The sequence below is a fragment of the Mauremys mutica genome, chromosome 10 (assembly GCF_020497125.1).
Source record: "Mauremys mutica isolate MM-2020 ecotype Southern chromosome 10, ASM2049712v1, whole genome shotgun sequence".
NCBI classification, from domain to species: domain Eukaryota; kingdom Metazoa; phylum Chordata; order Testudines; family Geoemydidae; genus Mauremys; species Mauremys mutica.
In genome coordinates this window covers 56844193-56863503 of record NC_059081.1, presented here as the reverse complement: position 1 = coordinate 56863503, position 19311 = coordinate 56844193, and the positions used below count along the sequence as shown (strand labels likewise).

General features: G+C 47.5%; 1 protein-coding gene across 9 annotated transcripts in view; it reads left to right on the top strand.

The window, feature by feature from the left end:
* Positions 1-19311, top strand: part of TYW5 (tRNA-yW synthesizing protein 5) — a 135162-nt gene that overhangs the window by 112364 nt on the left and 3487 nt on the right. For 7 of the 9 annotated variants that reach the window (XM_045032290.1, XM_045032293.1, XM_045032294.1 and 4 more), the window contains 6 exons: positions 3057-3211; positions 15074-15143; positions 16125-16169; positions 16783-16920; positions 17965-18052; positions 18632-18748. In XM_045032290.1, the coding sequence (XP_044888225.1) occupies positions 3057-3211; positions 15074-15143; positions 16125-16169; positions 16783-16920; positions 17965-18052; positions 18632-18748 (613 nt within the window). Of the gene's footprint in view, positions 1-108; positions 361-1395; positions 1700-3056; positions 3212-15073; positions 15144-16124; positions 16170-16782; positions 16921-17964; positions 18053-18631; positions 18749-19311 lie in introns of those variants that run through there. The other 2 variants (XM_045032298.1, XM_045032291.1) reach the window with 2 other exon arrangements.

Below are 19311 nucleotides of genomic sequence, written 5' to 3'. Positions count from 1 at the left end.
GAGCCGCCCCGCCCCGCCCGGTGCGCGTGGAAAGCGGCCTGCCTGGGAAACGCGCCCAGCTCCAGCCGGGCAGCCCCGCGTGCAGCGGCCCGCCCGAAGGGCCGTTCCCTGGCGCGAGGAAGGGAGGCAGGCCCCGGGCGCCCCTCGCAGGATCGGGTCCCAGCGCGGGGGCACAGGGAGCTCCCCGTGGAGCCCCGGCGGCCGCAGCAGCGGGGCGGGCGAGCCCTTGTTTCCCGGGGGAGCGTGCGAGTGAGGCGCAGCCGGCCGGGGTGGGCGGCGGCCATGGCGCAGCCGGCGGGCCCCGTGGCCCGGCACAGCGGGGTCAGCAGGGAGCGCTTTCAGCAGGACATTTACCCGCTGGTGAGGCCCGGAGGGAGGGAGGGACGGGTGTGCTCGGGGCGGGACCCTCCGCGCCCCGGGTGCCGGAGACCCCTGCTCCGTGTGGGCGCTGCAGATCGCGGGGCTGCAGCTGCCCAGGTGCTGGGTTCAGCTCCCGGCCACAGGCCGGGTGTTAGGTCCCCTCAGATCCGGGGGCGGTGCTTGCACCTTCTCCCGGCAGCTCGCCTCTCCCGTCCCGCTGTCGCACAGTCCGGTGCCGGCCCCTGCTTGCTTCGCAGTCCCGCTGCTGTTCTCGGCATCTCCTGCAGTTTATCCACTTGAAACACACTGTCAAACCGATCCTGTGCTGCCCCCGGTACCCTCCCAAGAGCGAGAGAGACCAGAACAGGCACCCAGCTCCCTTCAACTGAGTCCAACATGCGCGTGAGAGATTTAGTTGGGCTGTGGAAATCCAAGTATAGCCAGAGGTTGGAATCCTTTACCCATCCTCCTCGTCGTGGTCCCTTTTACAGCAGCTGTCTGGCTCTTTTGACACAATAAATAATGTTTTGATCCAAAATTATTGGAACTTGAACAATATCGAAGCCCAAACTTTGACACCCTTTGATTCTGGGTTTCCTGTTTTAACACAGTCGGACCCCAGAGAGAGAAAGAAAACAAGAAATATAACAAAAATCTAAAAATAACCGACTTTTTAACAACTGAAAGAAAGAGTGTACAAGTTGCCTTTTTAAATGATTTTTCAAAAATAATGTAAACTAGAATGCCACTTTTATGTAATACCTATTATAATTAAACAAAATAATGAAGATGCATCAGAGACTGTGGAGTGTGTTGCTTGTGTGGTATGTCAGTTTCTAAAAAGGGTTCTGATATTTTACAAATTCACTTACCTAATGATATCCATTTGACAAAAAAAATGGCTTGTGTTTCTAAACAGAGATGTTGTGGTGAGAATAGATGGGGAAAGGAGGAGGAGCTGCAGGATAATTAGAAAAAAAGGGACATGCTAAGTATTTGTGTTGGTATTATTTAACAATGATGTATGTGATGTTCATATGAAATGTTTTCCTGGTAGTGGGATAAGTGAAAAATACTGGTGAGGGACAGATTCCATTATATGAAGTTGCTGGCATAGATCTTGAGGAACTGGAACAACAGTTCATCACCTGGCTTGGCACAAGAAGACTGAGGAGTCTCCCTCACTAGGCTGAAAGAGGCTAAAGCACTGATCCTACATTGAGCTCCATGCAAACAGACCCTGCACAAAGCTCTGTTGTCTTCTTTGAATGCTTGGTTGGAGCACAGGGCTTTGTGCACATACAGCTCTGTGAAGGATCAGGACCCAAGCTGGAGTATGGTATGGAGTAATGTCTTCTTTTAACCTATCCTCACAACAATCCCAGTTTGATTAAATGGTTGCATGGCTTCTCATCCTGAAAGTGCACTGCTCACTTTTCTGCCAACTGGAATATGATGTAATGATGAGCTCAGTCCTCACTGTCTGTGTGTCAAAACTCCTACTGAAACAAGTGGGATTCTAATTAGTTAAAATTGGGGTATAGTTTGTGTTTGTTTCTTCTTTGTATGTTTTTGTTTGTTGTTATAGCTACTGATGCAAGCCTGTCTGTTACTCCCTTGGAGTTTGGCTTAAAAATAAAAGGGGATAATTAACCTCATGTGTTCCTTCATCAGGCATGTTACATTAAAACCAGAAACTCATGAGGGCTATGAGCCAGCTCCACTCTGCTTGATCTAAAAAGTTATTACAGAACTGAGTTTGTAAAGACTGCATATATAAAGTAAACGAACTTCTCCTAACCCACTATTTATAAACAGATTCAGCAAATGAGAGAAAACAGTTTGGGACAGTTCTGTAGTAATCAGGTGGTTTGGTTCCTTAGGACTTTACTTTAATTCCACCAGTCTGGTCTTTTGTGTCTTTGCAGAGAGGCTTGGTGGAGTGAGCATTGGGCTGGGAGCAAGAAATTGCTGGTTCCTAATTTTATTCTGTCCCTGACATCCCATGTGTCTCAGACCCCTAACCTCTCCCTCGTTCAGTTTCCCTGATTAGTTAAAGATTAGTTAAAGTTTGGGCAGTGCTTTGAAAGTATAAAATGTTGTGTGAGTGTGAAGTGTTCTTGTAATTGTCACTGACCCCTTGCTCTCTATGGTCCTGATCCAAAACGAACTGAAGTAAACAAATCTTTCCATTGATTTTAATGGAGATTGGATCATTGCTCTGCCAGCACAAAGAGGACTTAGCATGAGTGGAAATATCCCTTTGCATAGAGGGCATACCTGGTCAGTGTTAGAACTGGTGCAATATTGGGTCAAGGGGGTGGACTGGGGCATGGCCTAAGTGCTCTACTAAGCCTTTTGAAGAAGAGCTGAAGTTATATCAGGGCCTTGCCAAATCCTTCCATGGCCCCAGAATATGGTGAATGCCAATGTTGGTTAAAGAACCTTTTCTCTCATTCCATTCATGCCTCAAGCAAAGGAGTATAATAACACAATCAGGCCTGTGATTTCCCAGATTTTGTTTTCACACTCCGTGAACAAACTTGTGGAGCCTTCTGGCTAACGTGCAACAGGTGTACATATTCAATTGATTTGTTCTTGACAAATTAGTACTGAATGTTTTTGTTGGATTCTATCACCAATTCAGTGACAACATGCCATGCCATGCCGTAAACCTGCTTTTGTTTACTTCTCAGAGAAAGCCAGCAGTGCTGAAAGGAATAGACCTGGGCACTTGCACAACCAAATGGACAGTGGATTACCTCAGCCAAACAGCAGGAACTAAAGAAGTAAAGATTCATGTTTCCACAGTGCCACAGATGGACTTCCTCAGTAAGAACTTTGTATATAGGTACTTTATTCCAAGGCTTCCTCTGTTTTAAAGGGACATACTGGTAACTTTTAGGAACATTCTACATTGCTTTGAAGTTTTATACAAAGTATACTCTTCTATGTTGCCTGGATCTGTTGGTATTACCATTCAGCAAGTTGGTGCTCTCTTGCTTTTTGTAAACTTATTAATGATAATTACTGTTTCTATTGCTATTTACTGTATTAACTAGATATGTTATAGAGCTTCTGTTTCTAAAGAAATGCTTTTGAATTCAGGTGCCACTGTCTGAAAGGTATTTTTTTTTTAATTTAAAAAGGTAAAGATATTTCAGTACTAGAAGAAATATTTCATCACAGTTTTGTCCTTCAGCTGTGGCTTTGGAATTCATGGGTGTGTCATTATTCTCTCTCTCTCTCTCTCTTTTTTGGGGGGGGGGGCAGTCCTAGATAGCAATTTTTTAACATGCCTTTATTGTTCATGAAAGATGTCAGAATGATCAGGCCTTAAAAACTTGACCCTGTATTCACAGATGAGGTACAGTATAGGCTGTGGTAAATCAAATTTCCCCACATTCTCCTGTCAATACACCCCACTCCTAACAGCAGAGAGGAGTTTTAAGAGTATTTGGGGGAAGACAATGAGGTGGTTCTGCAGATACTTGTAGGGAGTGCCTCCCATGCATAAGGGGCAGCCCGGGAAGAACTGCAAAGATGTTTGTTCGGAAAAATTTAAAAGTGGGTGATGAAGACTGGTCGTTTGCAGAATGAATGTAGGAGTCAGTGTCTCGATACTGTATAAGAGTGAATAAGTAGCACAGGGATAGACTGTGAAGGGCCTAAAAGTGAAGGTAAGTAGTCTGTTTTTGAAGTAGTGAAGATGAAGGAGTTAATGGAGGAATCCAAGAGAGGGGTTTGAGAGAAACTCTGTTGCAACAAGAACTTTGAAACTAGGCATGTTATTCTGATTCTCTGATACCTTTTCAGTATTGATGATTATATTGTTAGAAGCTAACATTGCTCAGTACCTGAACTGCTTTGAATGCTGTTATGTTACAGATATGTTAGTTCAACAGACTTAGGCTGGAGGGATGTTAGCAATTAAAAAACAAACAACTTCAAAGTTTAGGGCAGTTTCCAGTGTCCTCAAACTACGGAATATCACACATTTCACCAGCCCTTTAGTCTGGAGACAGGTCACACAGAGTGTCTAATGTCCTGAGAAACTCCTCATTAGATTTGTCCATGTCACGTAGTTTGCTAAAACATTCTTCAGTCTAATGCATCTCAGCCATTTTGTTGTTGTTCTACAATCGTAAAGTCTTCATTTCAATTGTTATTTGCTTTCCCCAAGTGTGAACAAGATGTGTTCAATCATTTATTACTTTAATAAAATTTAAGAATGCAAACATATGTGATGGAATCAAATGTTCTACAGTCTGTAATGAGTGAACCCTGGTGTCACATTCAGTACACTCTTTATTCACAGCCGGTTGAACCATTGAACATTTTGAAACTATTTTTTGGACTGCAAATAAAATTGTCATACATCTTTGCCTCATATATATTGTTTAGTGTTTATCTCACTGTCTAGGGAAAAAATGAAACACAGGCATATAAACGGGAGGTGCAATTTAGTATCCTTGGATTTTCCTTCTAAGGGTCTGATCCTGCAGGCCCTAATGTACTTTCCTAACATTATGCGTGTAAGTAGTTCTATTTAATTCAGTGGTGATATTTCACATGCATAAATTTGCTCAGGTGTGTTAGGTTTTGTAGATTAGGGGCTAAATTTGCATTTTTGTATATGGCATTATGGAGATGCTCTCTAAATATCTGATCTTTAGAGTTGCGAAGTATTTGTGACTTTCACCACTTCTAGAGGACTTGGAACTCAGAACCTCTATGAATCAGGCTATGTATTCATATCTGTGGGGAAAATAAATAAAATTACAACAAGAATAAAAACGCTCTCATACAAAGACATCATTATGGCCAGCTAAGGACCTGATCCAGACACATGCTGAGTGCAAGCAACTCATATTGCTTTCAGTGGGAGGTGTAGTTGTTCAGGCGCTGGGGGTCTGATCCACTTCCATTAGTGTCGGTGGGATTCTCTCAATTGACTCCAGAAGCTGCTGGATCAAGCTTTTCATGAACATGAACATAGAAATTGTATATCGTCAGGGAAATGGTCCATCTAGTCCTTTATTTGACAATGGCTACTACCAGATATTTCCGAGGAGATGTAAACCCCCTGTAATGGATAACTTTGCCTATGGGGAAACTTTCTTCCTAACACTGTGCATTTAATTGTTCTTACGTTCTGTGAAGCTTGAAATAAATTGCTTTATACAGCATGGATATTAGCCAGTACTAGTTAGGTGATTTGAGTGATCTTTACAGCTTGGGGGAAAAAAATCTTTCCTGATGAATGAGAAATTCAGGATATTTAACAATAGTTAGGCTGACTCCTGAGAAGTGTGCATCATATTTTTCATTGTCTACTTTGAATCTTATGATAAATAATCTGTTTGTATTAGGTTCTAGTTAGGTTTTTTTATATATAGGTTTATTTATGTTATTTTTTTACCCCGACCCTCTTGCTGTTTAAAAAATCAAAATTTAAATTGTAGTGAGGTGGAACTCAAATGAGCTGGTGCTGATAGATGCTATAAACATTAGTAACCACCATAAAATAATCCATTTGGTACTTGTGACGTTGCAGTCTATAGGCTTTATGGAAATATGCTTATGAATATGACATATCTGGAATATGCTTTACACCAGGGGTCCCCAACCTTTTGAGGACCAGGGACCGGTCGGGAGCGCTCGTCCCGCGGCTCAGCCGGACCGCCCGCAGGCGTGCCTGCGGGAGGTCCACCGGCTCCGGTTGAGCTGCCGCAGGCATGACTGCAGACGGTTCGCTGGTCGCGCGGCTCAGCTGGACCGCCCGCAGGCACGGCTGCGGCAGCTCAACCGGAGCCGGTGGACCTCCCGCAGGCATGCCTGCGGGCGGTTCAGCTGAGCCGCGCGACCAGCGAACTGTCCGCAGTCATGCCTGCGGGAGGTCTACCGGAGCCCCGGGAGCAGCGGACCTCCCGCAGGCATGACTGCGGAGGGAGCGCTCGTCCCGCGGCTCGGGTAGACCTCCCGCAGGCACGCCTGCGGGAGGTCCACTGGGTCGGTTCGCGGCCCAGTTTCTAAGAGGCCGCGGACCGGTACCGGGCCGCGGACCGGGGGTTGGGGACCCCTGCTTTACACTATGGTGTCATTAGAAAGCTTGTAATCTATTAAGTGTGTTCATCCTATTTGTTTGCTTGTATTATTTCTATATCTGGGGTTAGGAGAATAAGATATAAACTTGTATCACTGGTGTAAACATATTAAGTGGAGGCCATTAAGGGTGCTCCAGAAACAATCAGTTGTAATGGTCTTAGTTACTTGAAAGCCTTCCTGTGTACATGTGGAGACTAGGGGAATGGAGACTAGGGGTCTTACAATGACATGTGACCATGTCACCTGATAATGAAAGCTATCTTAAATCTGGTACTTTTCCATTTAAAAGGAGGGCTGGGGACCTAGAGAGACAAAAGATTCTTCTTTGAGTGATTGCTCCTATCCATTCCAGTCAGGTGTGCGCGCCGCGCGTGCATGGCTCTCCGGAACATTTTTACCCTAGCAACTCCGGCGGGCCGGCTGAGCGCCCCCTGGAGTGGCGCCGCTATGGCGCCTGTGTTATACCCCAGCCGGCCCGTCCGCTCCTCAGTTCCTTCTTACCGCCCGTGACGGCCAGTTGGAACAGTGGAGTGTTCTCTCACCTCCACACCCCTAGCGTTTCGCCGAATCTTTAGTGTATATAGTTGTTTAACTTAGTTTGTAGTTAGATTAGTTGAATAAGTTAGTTGTTATAGTAGTTATAGTTGTGATAGTCATAGTATAGTAGGGAATTAGAGGGGTTAGCCCCTCTTCTTCCACAGCCGGTGCGGGCTCATGCCCAAGGCACCGGGCTTTAAGCCCTGTGCGGCTTGTCAGCGGCCTATGCCCATCGACGACCCGCACGATTCCTGCCTGCGCTGCCTCGGGGAATCGCACAGGACTGATAAGTGCCCGATTTGCATGGCATTCTAGCCGCGCACGAAAAAGGAGCGAGACTCTCGACTTAAACAGCTCCTTACGGAGGCGGCACTTCAGCCCCCCGCTCTGTCCCCGGCGCCGCCGAAACCATCCTCGGCGCACAGCGCACCAGCGGCACCGAGCTGTCCCGGTACCGAAGCTCCTAAAGGGACGCAGACGGCACCGAAGTCCCGGCACCGTTCCCTCTCCCCCCAGAGGAAGCGGAAGACGGCGCACCCGGCTCCTAAACCTGCAGCTTCGGGACAGCTTACCCAGCCACCTTCGGCACCTCCGGCACCGGCTGTGGTAGTGCACAAGCCGTGCACGGTCCTGTTGACTCCAACACCTGAAGCGCCGTTGAGTCCGGTACCTCCCTGCTCCCCGGCGCCGGCCGCGGTAGAGCTCCATCTCCCGTCCACGCCTGAAACATTTGTGACAGCGAGAGAGCTTATTCAGCTCGTAGAGGCACCGAGCCTCCGGCCCCCGGCACCGCCGGTGCGGGCTGTTCAATCGTTGGGCAAGCCGTCAATGATGCGGCCCCAGACCCCTGACGGGAGAGATGGACGACGCTCCAAGCCTTGGACCCGGTCCCGATCCAAGCAACGGTCGCCGTCACGTCGGTCCCGATCCCGGCACCGATCCCAGTCTCGGTACCGCTCCCCGTCCCGGCACCGGTCGCAGTCCCGGTACCGCTCAGTCTCGCGGTACCGGTCGCACTCCCGGCACCGCTCACGGTCCCGGTCACCGGACCGACGGTACCGTCGGACATCCAGTTCCCGGTACCGTTCTCGACGTCGCGACTCCCGCAGCCGCTCTCGCCATCGACGCTCGAGGTCCCGCTCAGGCTCCCGGTACCAAAGTGGTCGACGGTCCAGATCGCCATCCTGGCACCGTCACGGACGGCACCGCTCCTCGGCACCGTCCGGGGACAAGCTGCCTCCCTCCGCGGTGCACTCCATCAGCGCCTCTGCCCCCCCGTGGCCTTCGCGTCAACCATCGGTCGCCTCCCAGGCAGTCAGCGAGTCAGATCTCCGGGCTCCCACCCAGAGCCAGCACCTTGGACACCAGCAGTGGGGTTTTTGGGTTCCTTGGGCCTGCCACGAGTCCCAAGGGCTCCCCTTGTCCCAGCGCCCAGTGGGTGCTGAACGCAGAATACCGGAGGCCACGGTGAGCCGCCCTCCCCCAACTCCACTGGGAGAGACCCTACCATCGTCGGATCCCGCAGTGCTTCCGTCGACCTCACAAGCCCCTGACCAGCCTCAGGCAGAGGTGGTGGTACAGACTCTCTCTTCATCTTCCTCCCCGGATGAGGCGGTGGCGGGTGCCGCTACGGTGGACTCTCCCCCAATTGACCTGCGGGCCCACCAGGACCTTCTTCGCAGGGTGGCAAAGGCCATTGACCTCCCGGTGGCGGAGGTTCCGGAAGATGAAGACCCGGTGACAAACGTCATCGGCGCAGAGGCCCCGACGCGGGTGGCCCTGCCTTTCATCAAAACAATTCAGAAAAATGCCACGACCATCTGGCAGTCGCCGGCGTCCGTCCCCCCTACTGCAAGGGGCGTGGAACGTAAATACTCGGTTCCCCCCGCGGGATACGAGTATCTGTACACTCACCCCACTCCAGACTCACTGGTCGTCCAGTCTGTTAACGACCGTGAGCGGCACGGACAGCCAGCCCCAGCACCGAAGTCGAAGGACGCCAGGCGCATGGACTTGTTGGGCCGCAAGGTGTATTCCGCGGGGGGTCTTCAGCTGCGCATTGCAAACCAGCTGGCCCTCTTAGCCCGGTACGCATTTGACATTTTCGTGTCCCTCACGAAATACGCGGAGCTGATCCCGACGGCTTCCCGCCAAGAGTTTTCGGCTCTGGTCGAAGAGGGCAGGACAGCCTCCCGCTCTTCCATCCAAGCTGCTCTGGACTCGGCGGACTCGGGGGCCAGAACCTTGGCCTCTGGAGTAACTATGCGGCGCATCTCCTGGCTGCAGTCTTCCACCTTGCCGCCGGAGGTGCAGTATACCCTACAAGACCTGCCCTTTGAGACTCACGGCCTGTTCTCAGAGAAAACGGACTCGAGGATACAGACCCTGAAGGACGGTCGTGTAGCTATCCACACTCTGGGTATGCACACACCAGCTACCCAGAGGCGCTCCTTCCGCCAACAGCAACCCTTCCGGCCTTTTACCCAGGCCAGGTCAAGGCCCTATAATAGTCGGCGCAACGGCCTCAACCGCCGTAGACCTTCAGGCAGCAGGCGCAACCAGGCCCAGGCGTCGTCCAAGGCCCCGCAAGGGCCCAAGCAACAGTTTTGATGGGACGCCCGAGGACGGCTCATCAGTCTATTCCCGGGATCCAACCCCTTTGTTTTGCAACCGCCTTTCCCACTTCCTCCCGGCGTGGTCCCAAATAACATCGGACAGCTGGGTACTCCATACTATCCAGTATGGTTACCATCTTCAGTTTATTTCGCCCCCTCCTTCCCACCCACCTTCCCCGTCCCTCTTCAGGGACCCCTCTCACGAGCAATGCCTCTTGCAAGAGGTCGAGACTCTGTTGAGGTTGGGTGCCATAGAGGAGGTGCCGCAAGACAGGCAGGGCAGGGGATTCTATTCCCGTTATTTCCTCATCCCCAAGGCGAAAGGAGGCCTCAGACCCATACTGGACCTCCGGGAGCTCAACAAGTACATGGTCAAGCTCAAATTTCGCATGGTAACCTTGGGGACAATCATTCCCTCCCTGGATCCGGGAGACTGGTTTGCCGCTCTCGACATGAAGGACGCATACTTCCATATCGCTATTTCCCCTCCCCATCGACGCTACTTACGCTTTGTGGTCAACAGTGCGCACTACCAGTTTGCGGTGCTACCCTTCGGCCTATCCACCGCGCCGAGGGTCTTCACCAAATGCATGGCAGTAGTTGCTGCAGACCTCCGCCGTCGTCGGGTTCATGTCTACCCTTATCTTGACGACTGGCTAGTTCGCGGGCCATCCCACCAATTGGTAGCAGACCAAATTGCCGGGATACTCTCCCTGTTTCGGACTCTAGGCCTTCTCGTCAATGCCGAGAAATCCTCGCTGACTCCATCGCAAAGAGTGGAGTTTATAGGAGCGGTCCTCGACTCCACGGTGGCCAGAGCCTGCCTCCCTCGCGCTCGACACCAGACGATGGTCTCCATCATCCAAGACCTGCACGCTTTTCCCACTACGACGGTTCGGTCCTGCCTACGCCTCCTGGGCCACATGGCGTTGTGCACGTTTGTCACCGCCTACGCGAGACTGCACCTTCGCCCATTTCAATCTTGGCTGGCGTCGGTGTACCGCCCACACCGCGACTCCATGGACAGAGTAGTCACGGTCACGAAGCCTACCCTAGCTTCGCTCAATTGGTGTCTGAACCCAGAGGTCGTATGCGCAGGAGTCCCGTTCCGCCCACCTCGTCCGTCCGTGACACTGACAACAGATGCCTCGGCGTTGGGATGGGGGGGCACACCTGGGCGACCTTCACACCCAGGGCCTTTGGTCGCCCCAGGAACTCTCCCTCCACATCAACGTCAGGGAGCTGCGGGCAATTCGCTTGGCGTGCCACGCCTTCCACGCCCGTCTGCAAGGCCAATGCGTAGCGGTGTTGACGGACAACACGACAGCGATGTTTTATGTGAACAAACAAGGCGGAGCCCGCTCCTTCCCGCTCTGCAAGGAAGCGATGCTCCTGTGGGACTTCTGCGTGACCCACTCAATTCACCTGGAAGCATCCTTCCGGGAGTGCAGAACACCCTGGCCGACCATCTCAGCAGGTCGTTCCTCTCCCACGAGTGGTCCCTCCGTCCAGATGTCGTGCACACAATCTTCCAGAGGTGGGGGTTTCCCCAGATAGACCTATTCGTCTCCAGGGAGAACAGGAAGTGCCACCTGTTTTGCTCGTACCAGGGTCGCTCACCAGGCTCCCTGTTGGACGCCTTCCTTTACTCCTGGACGGACCGCCTCCTCTACGCCTTCCCTCCGTTCCCGCTAGTGCACCGAGTACTACTGAAGCTTCGGAGGGAGCCCATGTCATACTCGTAGCTCCGGCCTGGCCGAGGCAGCATTGGTACACCCTGCTGCTCGAGCTCTCCGTTCGGGATCCCATCCCCCTTCCGTTATGGCCGGACCTCATCACCCAGGACTTCGGCAGACTCCGCCATCCGAACCTGCAGTCCCTCCATCTTACAGCTTGGTACCTGAGTGGTTGACCCACGCAGAGAGGGACTGTTCGGTGGCAGTACAGCAAGTCCTGCTAGAGAGCAGAAAGCCTTCCACTCGCTCCACCTACCTTGCGAAATGGAAGCGATTCGCACTTTGGTGTGATCAACGAGGACTCAATCCATTCGTAGTCCCTGTCCCTACCATCCTGGACTACCTCTGGTACCTTAAGGAGCAGGGTCTTGCGGTCTCCTCCTTGAGAGTACACCTGGCAGCAGTGTCCGCTTTTCGTCCATCTATGGGAGGTCGGTCCATCTTCTCCAACCAGATGGTTTCCCGCTTCCTTAAAGGCCTGGACCACTTGTACCCGCCGGTGTGACGTCCTGCCCCGACCTGGGATTTAAACCTCGTTCTGGCCAAGCTTATGGGACCGCCCTTCGAGCCTATGGCCACGTGCTCTCTGCTCTACCTCTCCTGGAAGACAGCCTTCCTCATTGCCATTACATCTGCAAGACGAGTCTCTGAGCTCCGTGCTCTAACGGTTGGTCCACCACATACCGTCTTCCACGGAGACAAGGTGCAGCTTCTACCACACCTGGCCTTCCTCCCCAAGGTGGTGTCGGCGTTCCACCTCAACCAGGAGATCTTCCTCCCGGTCTTCTTCCCGAAGCCGCACGCCTCCCTTCGGGAGCAACAGCTTCACACCCTGGACGTCCGCAGGGCCCTTGCCTTTTACATCGAGCGGACGAAGCCCTTCCGGCGTTCGACCCAGCTGTTTGTGGCAGTCGCCGACCGCATGAAGGGTGAGCCGGTCTCCTCCCAGCGGATTTCCTCCTGGGTAACGGCATGTATTCGAACATGCTACGAGCTTGCTCGCGTGCCACCATGCCGCCTCACTGCTCACTCAACGAGAGCGCACGCCTCGTCGGCCGCCTTCCTGGCCCATGTCCCCATCCAGGACATCTGTAGAGCGGCCACCTGGTCTTCTGTCCACACCTTCGCCTCCCATTACGCGTTGGTGCAGCAATCAAGAGACGATGCAGCCTTTGGCTCCGCAGTCTTACACTCTGCCACGTCTCACTCCGACCCCACCGCCTAGGTAAGGCTTGGGAATCACCTAACTGGAATGCATAGGAGCAATCACTCGAAGAAGGAAAGACGGTTACTCACCGTAGTAACTGTTGTTCTTCGAGATGTGTTGCTCCTATCCATTCCAGACCCGCCCTCCTTCCCCACTGTCGGAGTAGCCGGCAAGAAGGAACTGAGGAGCGGACGGGCCGGCTGGGGTATATAACAGGCGCCATAGCGGCGCCACTCCAGGGGGCGCTCAGCCGGCCCGCCGGAGTTGCTAGGGTAAAAATGTTCCGGAGAGCCGTGCACGCACGGCGCGCACACCTAACTGGAATGGATAGGAGCAACACATCTCGAAGAACAACAGTTACTACGGTGAGTCTTTTCCCGCCTTGTGCCAAACCTATAAAAGGGGTGGAGCAGGACAAAAGGGGCTGCCAGTCATTGGAGAGCCCCTGCTTACCACCTGAGATGTCTGCTGGAACTAACAAGGACTGTACCGGGGAAAGGATTAGGCCTAGACTAGGAAGGCATCTAGTCTGTGAAAGAAACTTATTGGAACATCTCTGAGGATGAGCTATTACCTGTAATCAGTTTCTTAATGTATTAGGCATAGACTTGTGTGTTTTTGCTTTATTTTGCTTGGTGACTTACTTTGTTCTGTCTATTATTACTTGAAACCTCCTAAATCCTACTTTTTATACTTAATAAAATCACTTTTGTTTATTAATGATCCCAGAGTAAGTGATTAATACAGGGGCCGGCAACCTTTTAGAAGTGCTGTGCTGAGTCTTCATTTATTCACTCTAATTTAAGGTTTCGCGTGCCAGTAATACATTTTAACGTTTTTTAGAAGATCTCTTTCTATAAGTCTATAATATATAACTAAACTGTTGTTGTATGTAAAGTAAATAAGGTTTTTAAAATGTTTAAGAAGCTTCATTTAAAATTAAATTAAAATGCAGAGCCCCCCGGACCAGTGGCCAGGACCCGGGCAGCGTGAGTGCCACTGAAAATCAGCTCGTGTGCCGCCTTCGGCACCCGTGCCATAGGTTGCTTACCCCTGGATTAATACCTAGGGGAGCAAACAGCTGTGCATCTCTATTGGTGTTATAGAGGGCAGACAATTTATAAGTTTACCCTGTATAAGCTTTATATAGAGTAAAATGGATTTATTTGGAGTTTGGATCCCATTGGGAGCTGGGTGTCTGGGTGCTGGAGAAATAACCTGCTGAGCTTTTTTTGGTTAAAGTCTTCAGCTTTGGGGGCGTGGCCCGACCCTGGGTCTGTGTTGCAGCAGGCTGGCGTGTCTGGCTCAACAAGGCAGGGTTCTGGAGTCCCAAGCTGGCAGGGAAAATGGGCTCAGCAGTAATTCAGCACATCCGGTGACAGTCCCAAGGGGATCTCTGTGACCGAACCCGTCACAGTGCTACATGCAGTTGTTTTGCTCCAGGATCAAGCAGGGCCAAATGCTACAATATCTGTTCAGGCAAAGGTCTATTGAAGACCAGATCTAAGAGACCTTTACTGTTTTATGCTTGTATTGACTCTGTACCAGGAGCAAACTTACCAAATATGTATCTGTAGAAACCATTATTTATTGCAGTATCTGCTAAAGTTGTTAAAGAATTGACATTTCAGGAGGACCTCCTCGCTCTGTGAAACTGACAGTCATCTAGGACTTGATTCTGCTCCCACTGACTTCAGTGGGTCTGGGCTTGGAACGTAGGCCCAGACCTCCAAAGGTACTTAGGCACCTAACTCCCATTATTTCAGTGGAAGTTATGCTCTTAAATACCTTTGAGGATTTGGGCCCTAGTGATTTCTTTTTAATAGGAACTAACTTGAAGCTGTCCTCCCAGCTGAAAAGCTAAAGTTCTTTTCCCTGTAGAATCATTGAAAGAAGCAACTTTAGGAGAATTAATTTAAAATACAGGAGGTTGGGACTATTGTAAACGTAGGTTTCACCTGAGGCAGCATATATAAAACACAGACACATTTATTCAAAAAAGTCAGCACAAACTATGACCCAGATTTTAAAAAATGCTCATCACCTATAACTGGGATCCTATTTGCAATAGAGCTTAGTTTAGGCATATAAATTAAATGTCATATTTTCAAAAGAACTTGGCACCCAGCTCAGCTGCTCCCATTGAGCACAAGAGTTTGAGCAAAAAATTTTTGGATAGTGAGCACTCTTGAAAATCTGATCCCAAATAATTATCTTTTTACAAGCTGACTTACAGCCAAAAATATTTGGATCTAGTGTAGGAACAATCTGGATAATAATGAAAGATTTTTAAATATGATTTTTATCTTGGCAGTTATTTGACATCCTGTTGCAAACAATTGTTAGTCTATATGATGATTTTTTTTAAAACAAATTAAATTATTTGTCCTGCTACATTGTTATAGGCCAGAGACATGAATTTGATCTGGTACTGAGTATTGCGTGTCCAGTAGTTAAATAATTCATTGTTACACTGATTAGTATTATGAATTTTTATATTTATATTTCAGAACATTGCCTTTTGATGTGTTTGTACGGAGAGCAGCTGAAGTCAAACATAACGAGTATTTTATATCTGAGGTAATTTCCTTAAAGTGTCACATCTTCTTTCATTAGTTATTTGGTCACTATATTGAGATTTGGTTTAAAAAAAATTTTTTTTTGTTTTAGCATAGCACTTAACCTTAAAGTTAAGCATGCTTTGCTGGATTGGCGCTCAAGAGGTCATTCCTCATGTGTACTGTATAACTGACTACAGTGGGCTTGCTTGTGTGGCCAAGGACTACTTTATATGAGTAAAGGTTTCAAGATAAGGGACTAGGAAAACACATTATGTTTAAAATAGCAACTGTATATGTTAGATATTTTAAAAGTAAATACTCAAGTATTTAGTTAAGCTATAGCAACTATCAGAGGTACAAAGATAAAATACAGAGATGTTACAACATACTCATTGATTAAGTAATTAATGAGTAGATATCTTAACATAACTATGTCCAAAAATATTGAATGGTTTGTGTGTTAATAGGAATTCACCCTCCCCCAAATAAATCTAGTTATACAATGTTTACATAGGAGTAGGAGCTAGGCTGCTCCAAATGATTTTTCAAATATTCCTTCCGTCATTTATTTGTAACATGCAGTATGTTCTGAAATACATTGTTGTGATTTCCTGTGTCAGTGTTCTGAAGGGTTTAATTTCTACATATGCTCTATTACTGGATAGACTCAAAGCACTGTTGAAGTGGCTGACAATTTGTGATCTAAGTCTCCATATGGAGCAACATGTGTTTTATACCCTTAGATCTTTCCCTGCCCCCTTGAATTTGCCTGTTTCATTTAATTAACATATTTTCACTTTCTTCCATTTCTTCAGGTAGCCAGCAGGGAGCAATAGAAGAAAGGGCAGGATAGCAGAATAGCTGAATTTGTAAATGAGATTTAGTTGTACCAAATTTTAATGAGGCTCTTCATTAAACTAATGAGATGGTCAAAGCTCTGTATGTTCTAGTTCTTTGTTCTTGCATGCTAATGATCATTCTCTTTTGTGTTTGTGTTAAGGATGAGAAATACTACTTGCGATCACTGGGTGAAGACCCACGAAAGGTGAGTAACTTGGGACTGCAAGGCACGTGTTTCAGAGCAGCAGTTTAAAATCTTTAAGGGACGTATTCTGATCTTTTGCCTTTACGCAAACACACAACCTTTTTGTCTTGTAAATTAATTTAGGCCAAAAATTTTAAACATGAGTGCTTAAAGTTAGGCACTTAAATGCAAGCTTAGCTGATCACAGAAGGACCAAGCCTCCATAAGAGGCTTTCTGGATGCCATACAGCTGCCATTATGATTCCTATGCCTCACCTCTCATCCCTCAATTGTTGGTATAAAGAGATTGATCAGGAGAACAGTAGCATAACTGGGGTGTCCTGATGATCCCTGGCTGCTGTAGCATCCCCTCAGAACTGTTGTCAGATAGCTTAAATCAGAGCAGCCCTCAGGCTGTCCTAACTTATACTGAAGACAGGACCGTCACCCCGATGGCTGAAGATTGTGTGTAAAAGGCCCCCTTGTGTCTAAACCCCCAGCAGTGCCAGGTGCTCCTTGGCCACAGCTAAGGACCTAGCCTGTATGATGTAACACAGTCATGAGCTAATCCCCTGCTTTCACTTCAAATATATGATTTTATCTGGAACATTGAACTATATCCCTTTTGATTCAGGATATTGCAGATATCAGAAAGCAGTTTCCTTCATTAGCAGAAGATATTCAAATCCCAGAATATTTTGAAAAGGAACAGTTCTTCTCCAGTGTCTTCCGCATCAGCTCAGCAGGACTGCAACTCTGGACACACTATGATGTAGGCAAACAATCTTTGTGCCTTTGTTGGCAAAATGTGGTGTGGATCTCATTACAGGACTGGGGCACTAGGATACAAGCCAGGGGGCAGGGGCCTGCTGGCGGTTAGAGAGGTGCCTTGCATACTTTTGGGTACTAGGTAAATAACAACTGACTTTAGGTATTGTATATTTTAAGTATAGCTGCTATTCTGAGCACATTTTGGTTCTCAGTTTATTTCCCAGTCCTGAAACCCTTGCCTCATATGAGTAAAAATTGCAAGACTGGATTTTTGGGTTTTACTCATTGTTTCAAATAGCAGCCAAGAATCAAAAAAACAACCTCTCAGCATTGCTGGCTTCAGTGGAGGTGAAGCTATGCAGTGCCTTGCAGAATTAGCTTATTTTGCTACTCTGCGAGACCCTTTCCTTGCTAACCTATGTGGTGGGTTTTCATGCTCTTCTGCTGTAGTTGATACCACATATATTTGTCTAGTAAGAGCCCACAATGTGATATCAGACAGGGTTAGATACAGGAATATTATGTTGTGTAGTTGAGTTAGTGCAAAACCTATTGCTGTTTGTTAGTGGCTGGTCAGCAAAATGAGGTAAGAAGGCTGTTTGAAAGATGGTAAAAGTACTTCTAAATATATTCTGCTTTATATTTTGCTTTGCTAGATAGTCAAGGCAGATAATTGCTTTGAATTTTTAACAATAAATCTTGTAAGTTCTAGTTTAAAGAAAGGGAAAAAAACAAGTAAAAGTTATTAAAAAGAAACATGGAGAGACATTTTTTTCCATTTATAATTAACATGTGCCAAAAATTTAAGATTAAGAGTGAAAATATATGTCATATGATTCAGATTTTCAGGGTAATTTGATATGCAGTAGCAATTTTTTTCTTTTTTTTTTTTAAAACACACACACACAAAGCTTTTAATATTGTCTTTATTTTCAGGGCATATTTTATATAACAGAATGATTATACGGAATATATATTTGCCCATTCTTCTCTTCTATAACATCTATCTGCTATTTATGCTTATAGTATACTGTTATCTTTTCAGATAATGGATAACTTCTTAATCCAGATAACAGGAAAAAAAAGAGTTATACTGTACAATCCTCGAGATGCACCATATTTGTATTTATCAGGTATGTTCTTGTCATACACGTTTAGTTGATTTTGGTGTTCTCAGTTCAGTTTCCAGTAGGCAAGTGTCCCATTATATATAAAAACCTTTGCCGTAATTGGCAACTCTGTTAGAAATCTCAGCAGAGAGGCGACATAGACTAATCTAGTCTCTCATTTCTAATAGTATCACTCCAAGTTAGTGTTGAGGAACATTGGGGTAAATTAGGGGAACTTGCACTCCTGCTGCCCATGCTCAAATTGTTGTGTGGATGAATAAAGCATTCTGGTTCTTAACTGCATAGGAATAGAGGGCTGTAACTAGGTTCTAATAGAGTTCTTCTACTGTCTCAGTGAAACTTGGCTTTGGTGGCTATTATGGTCAGTGAAAACTCTCTGGTATCAGTAGGATTGTAGTTGTACTTGAAATGTGGCACAGAGTGCCACATTCAACCCAGGTGGAACTCAGTTCAAGTCAATAAAGTTCCACCAGGGTTGAATTGGGCCCAATAATTGTTATATCTCAGAGTGTTGTATTAACTTACATTGGCCAGTGTTAAAAGAATTCATGAATGTTTATTATTTTGTTGAAACTTCTTTAGGCACTAAATCAGAGGTCCTAAATGTGGATAACCCAGACCTGGAGAAATATCCCCTTTTTATGAAAGCCAGGCGCTATGAATGTTCTCTTGAAGCAGGCGATGTGTTGTTCATTCCAGGTAAGTGACAAATCGCTCTGGCCCACATTATTTTTAATAATTTTATTTTGTGAATCCTCATTTCCACATGTGAATTACTTATTTGTAACTCTCTATGCAATTCTAGATGTGTGACACTTTGCATATGACCAAAATTATACTCTTATTTGACTCAATGTGCATATATTTTAATCGCCTTTCTCTGTTAAAATCAATTTGTCCCTTCCCTGACATGGCTTCTTTAGATTCAGGGAATGGGCACTTCATTCTTCTGTAGCTCTAACGTTTTCTCACTGCAGAAGTAAGAGGCAAATGACAATGTCCATTAGGGATGGAACAGTTAAGTCCTTACATTTTTTTTATTACAAATTGTCAGTTTTGAAAATAAAGTCAGAATATTTTCTGTTCTAAGCTGCTTCTAACTTTCTGCAACAGTAGCAAATACAAAACTGCTTGCTGTGCAAGGTGAGACAGCACCGGGGATCAGGAGCAGGCAGCTGAATTATTCCTGCAGACCTCATCAGCACTTTGCAGGATCAGAACCTGAGAGTTAGTGAAGTATTTAAGAGGGAAGCAATGTAAAG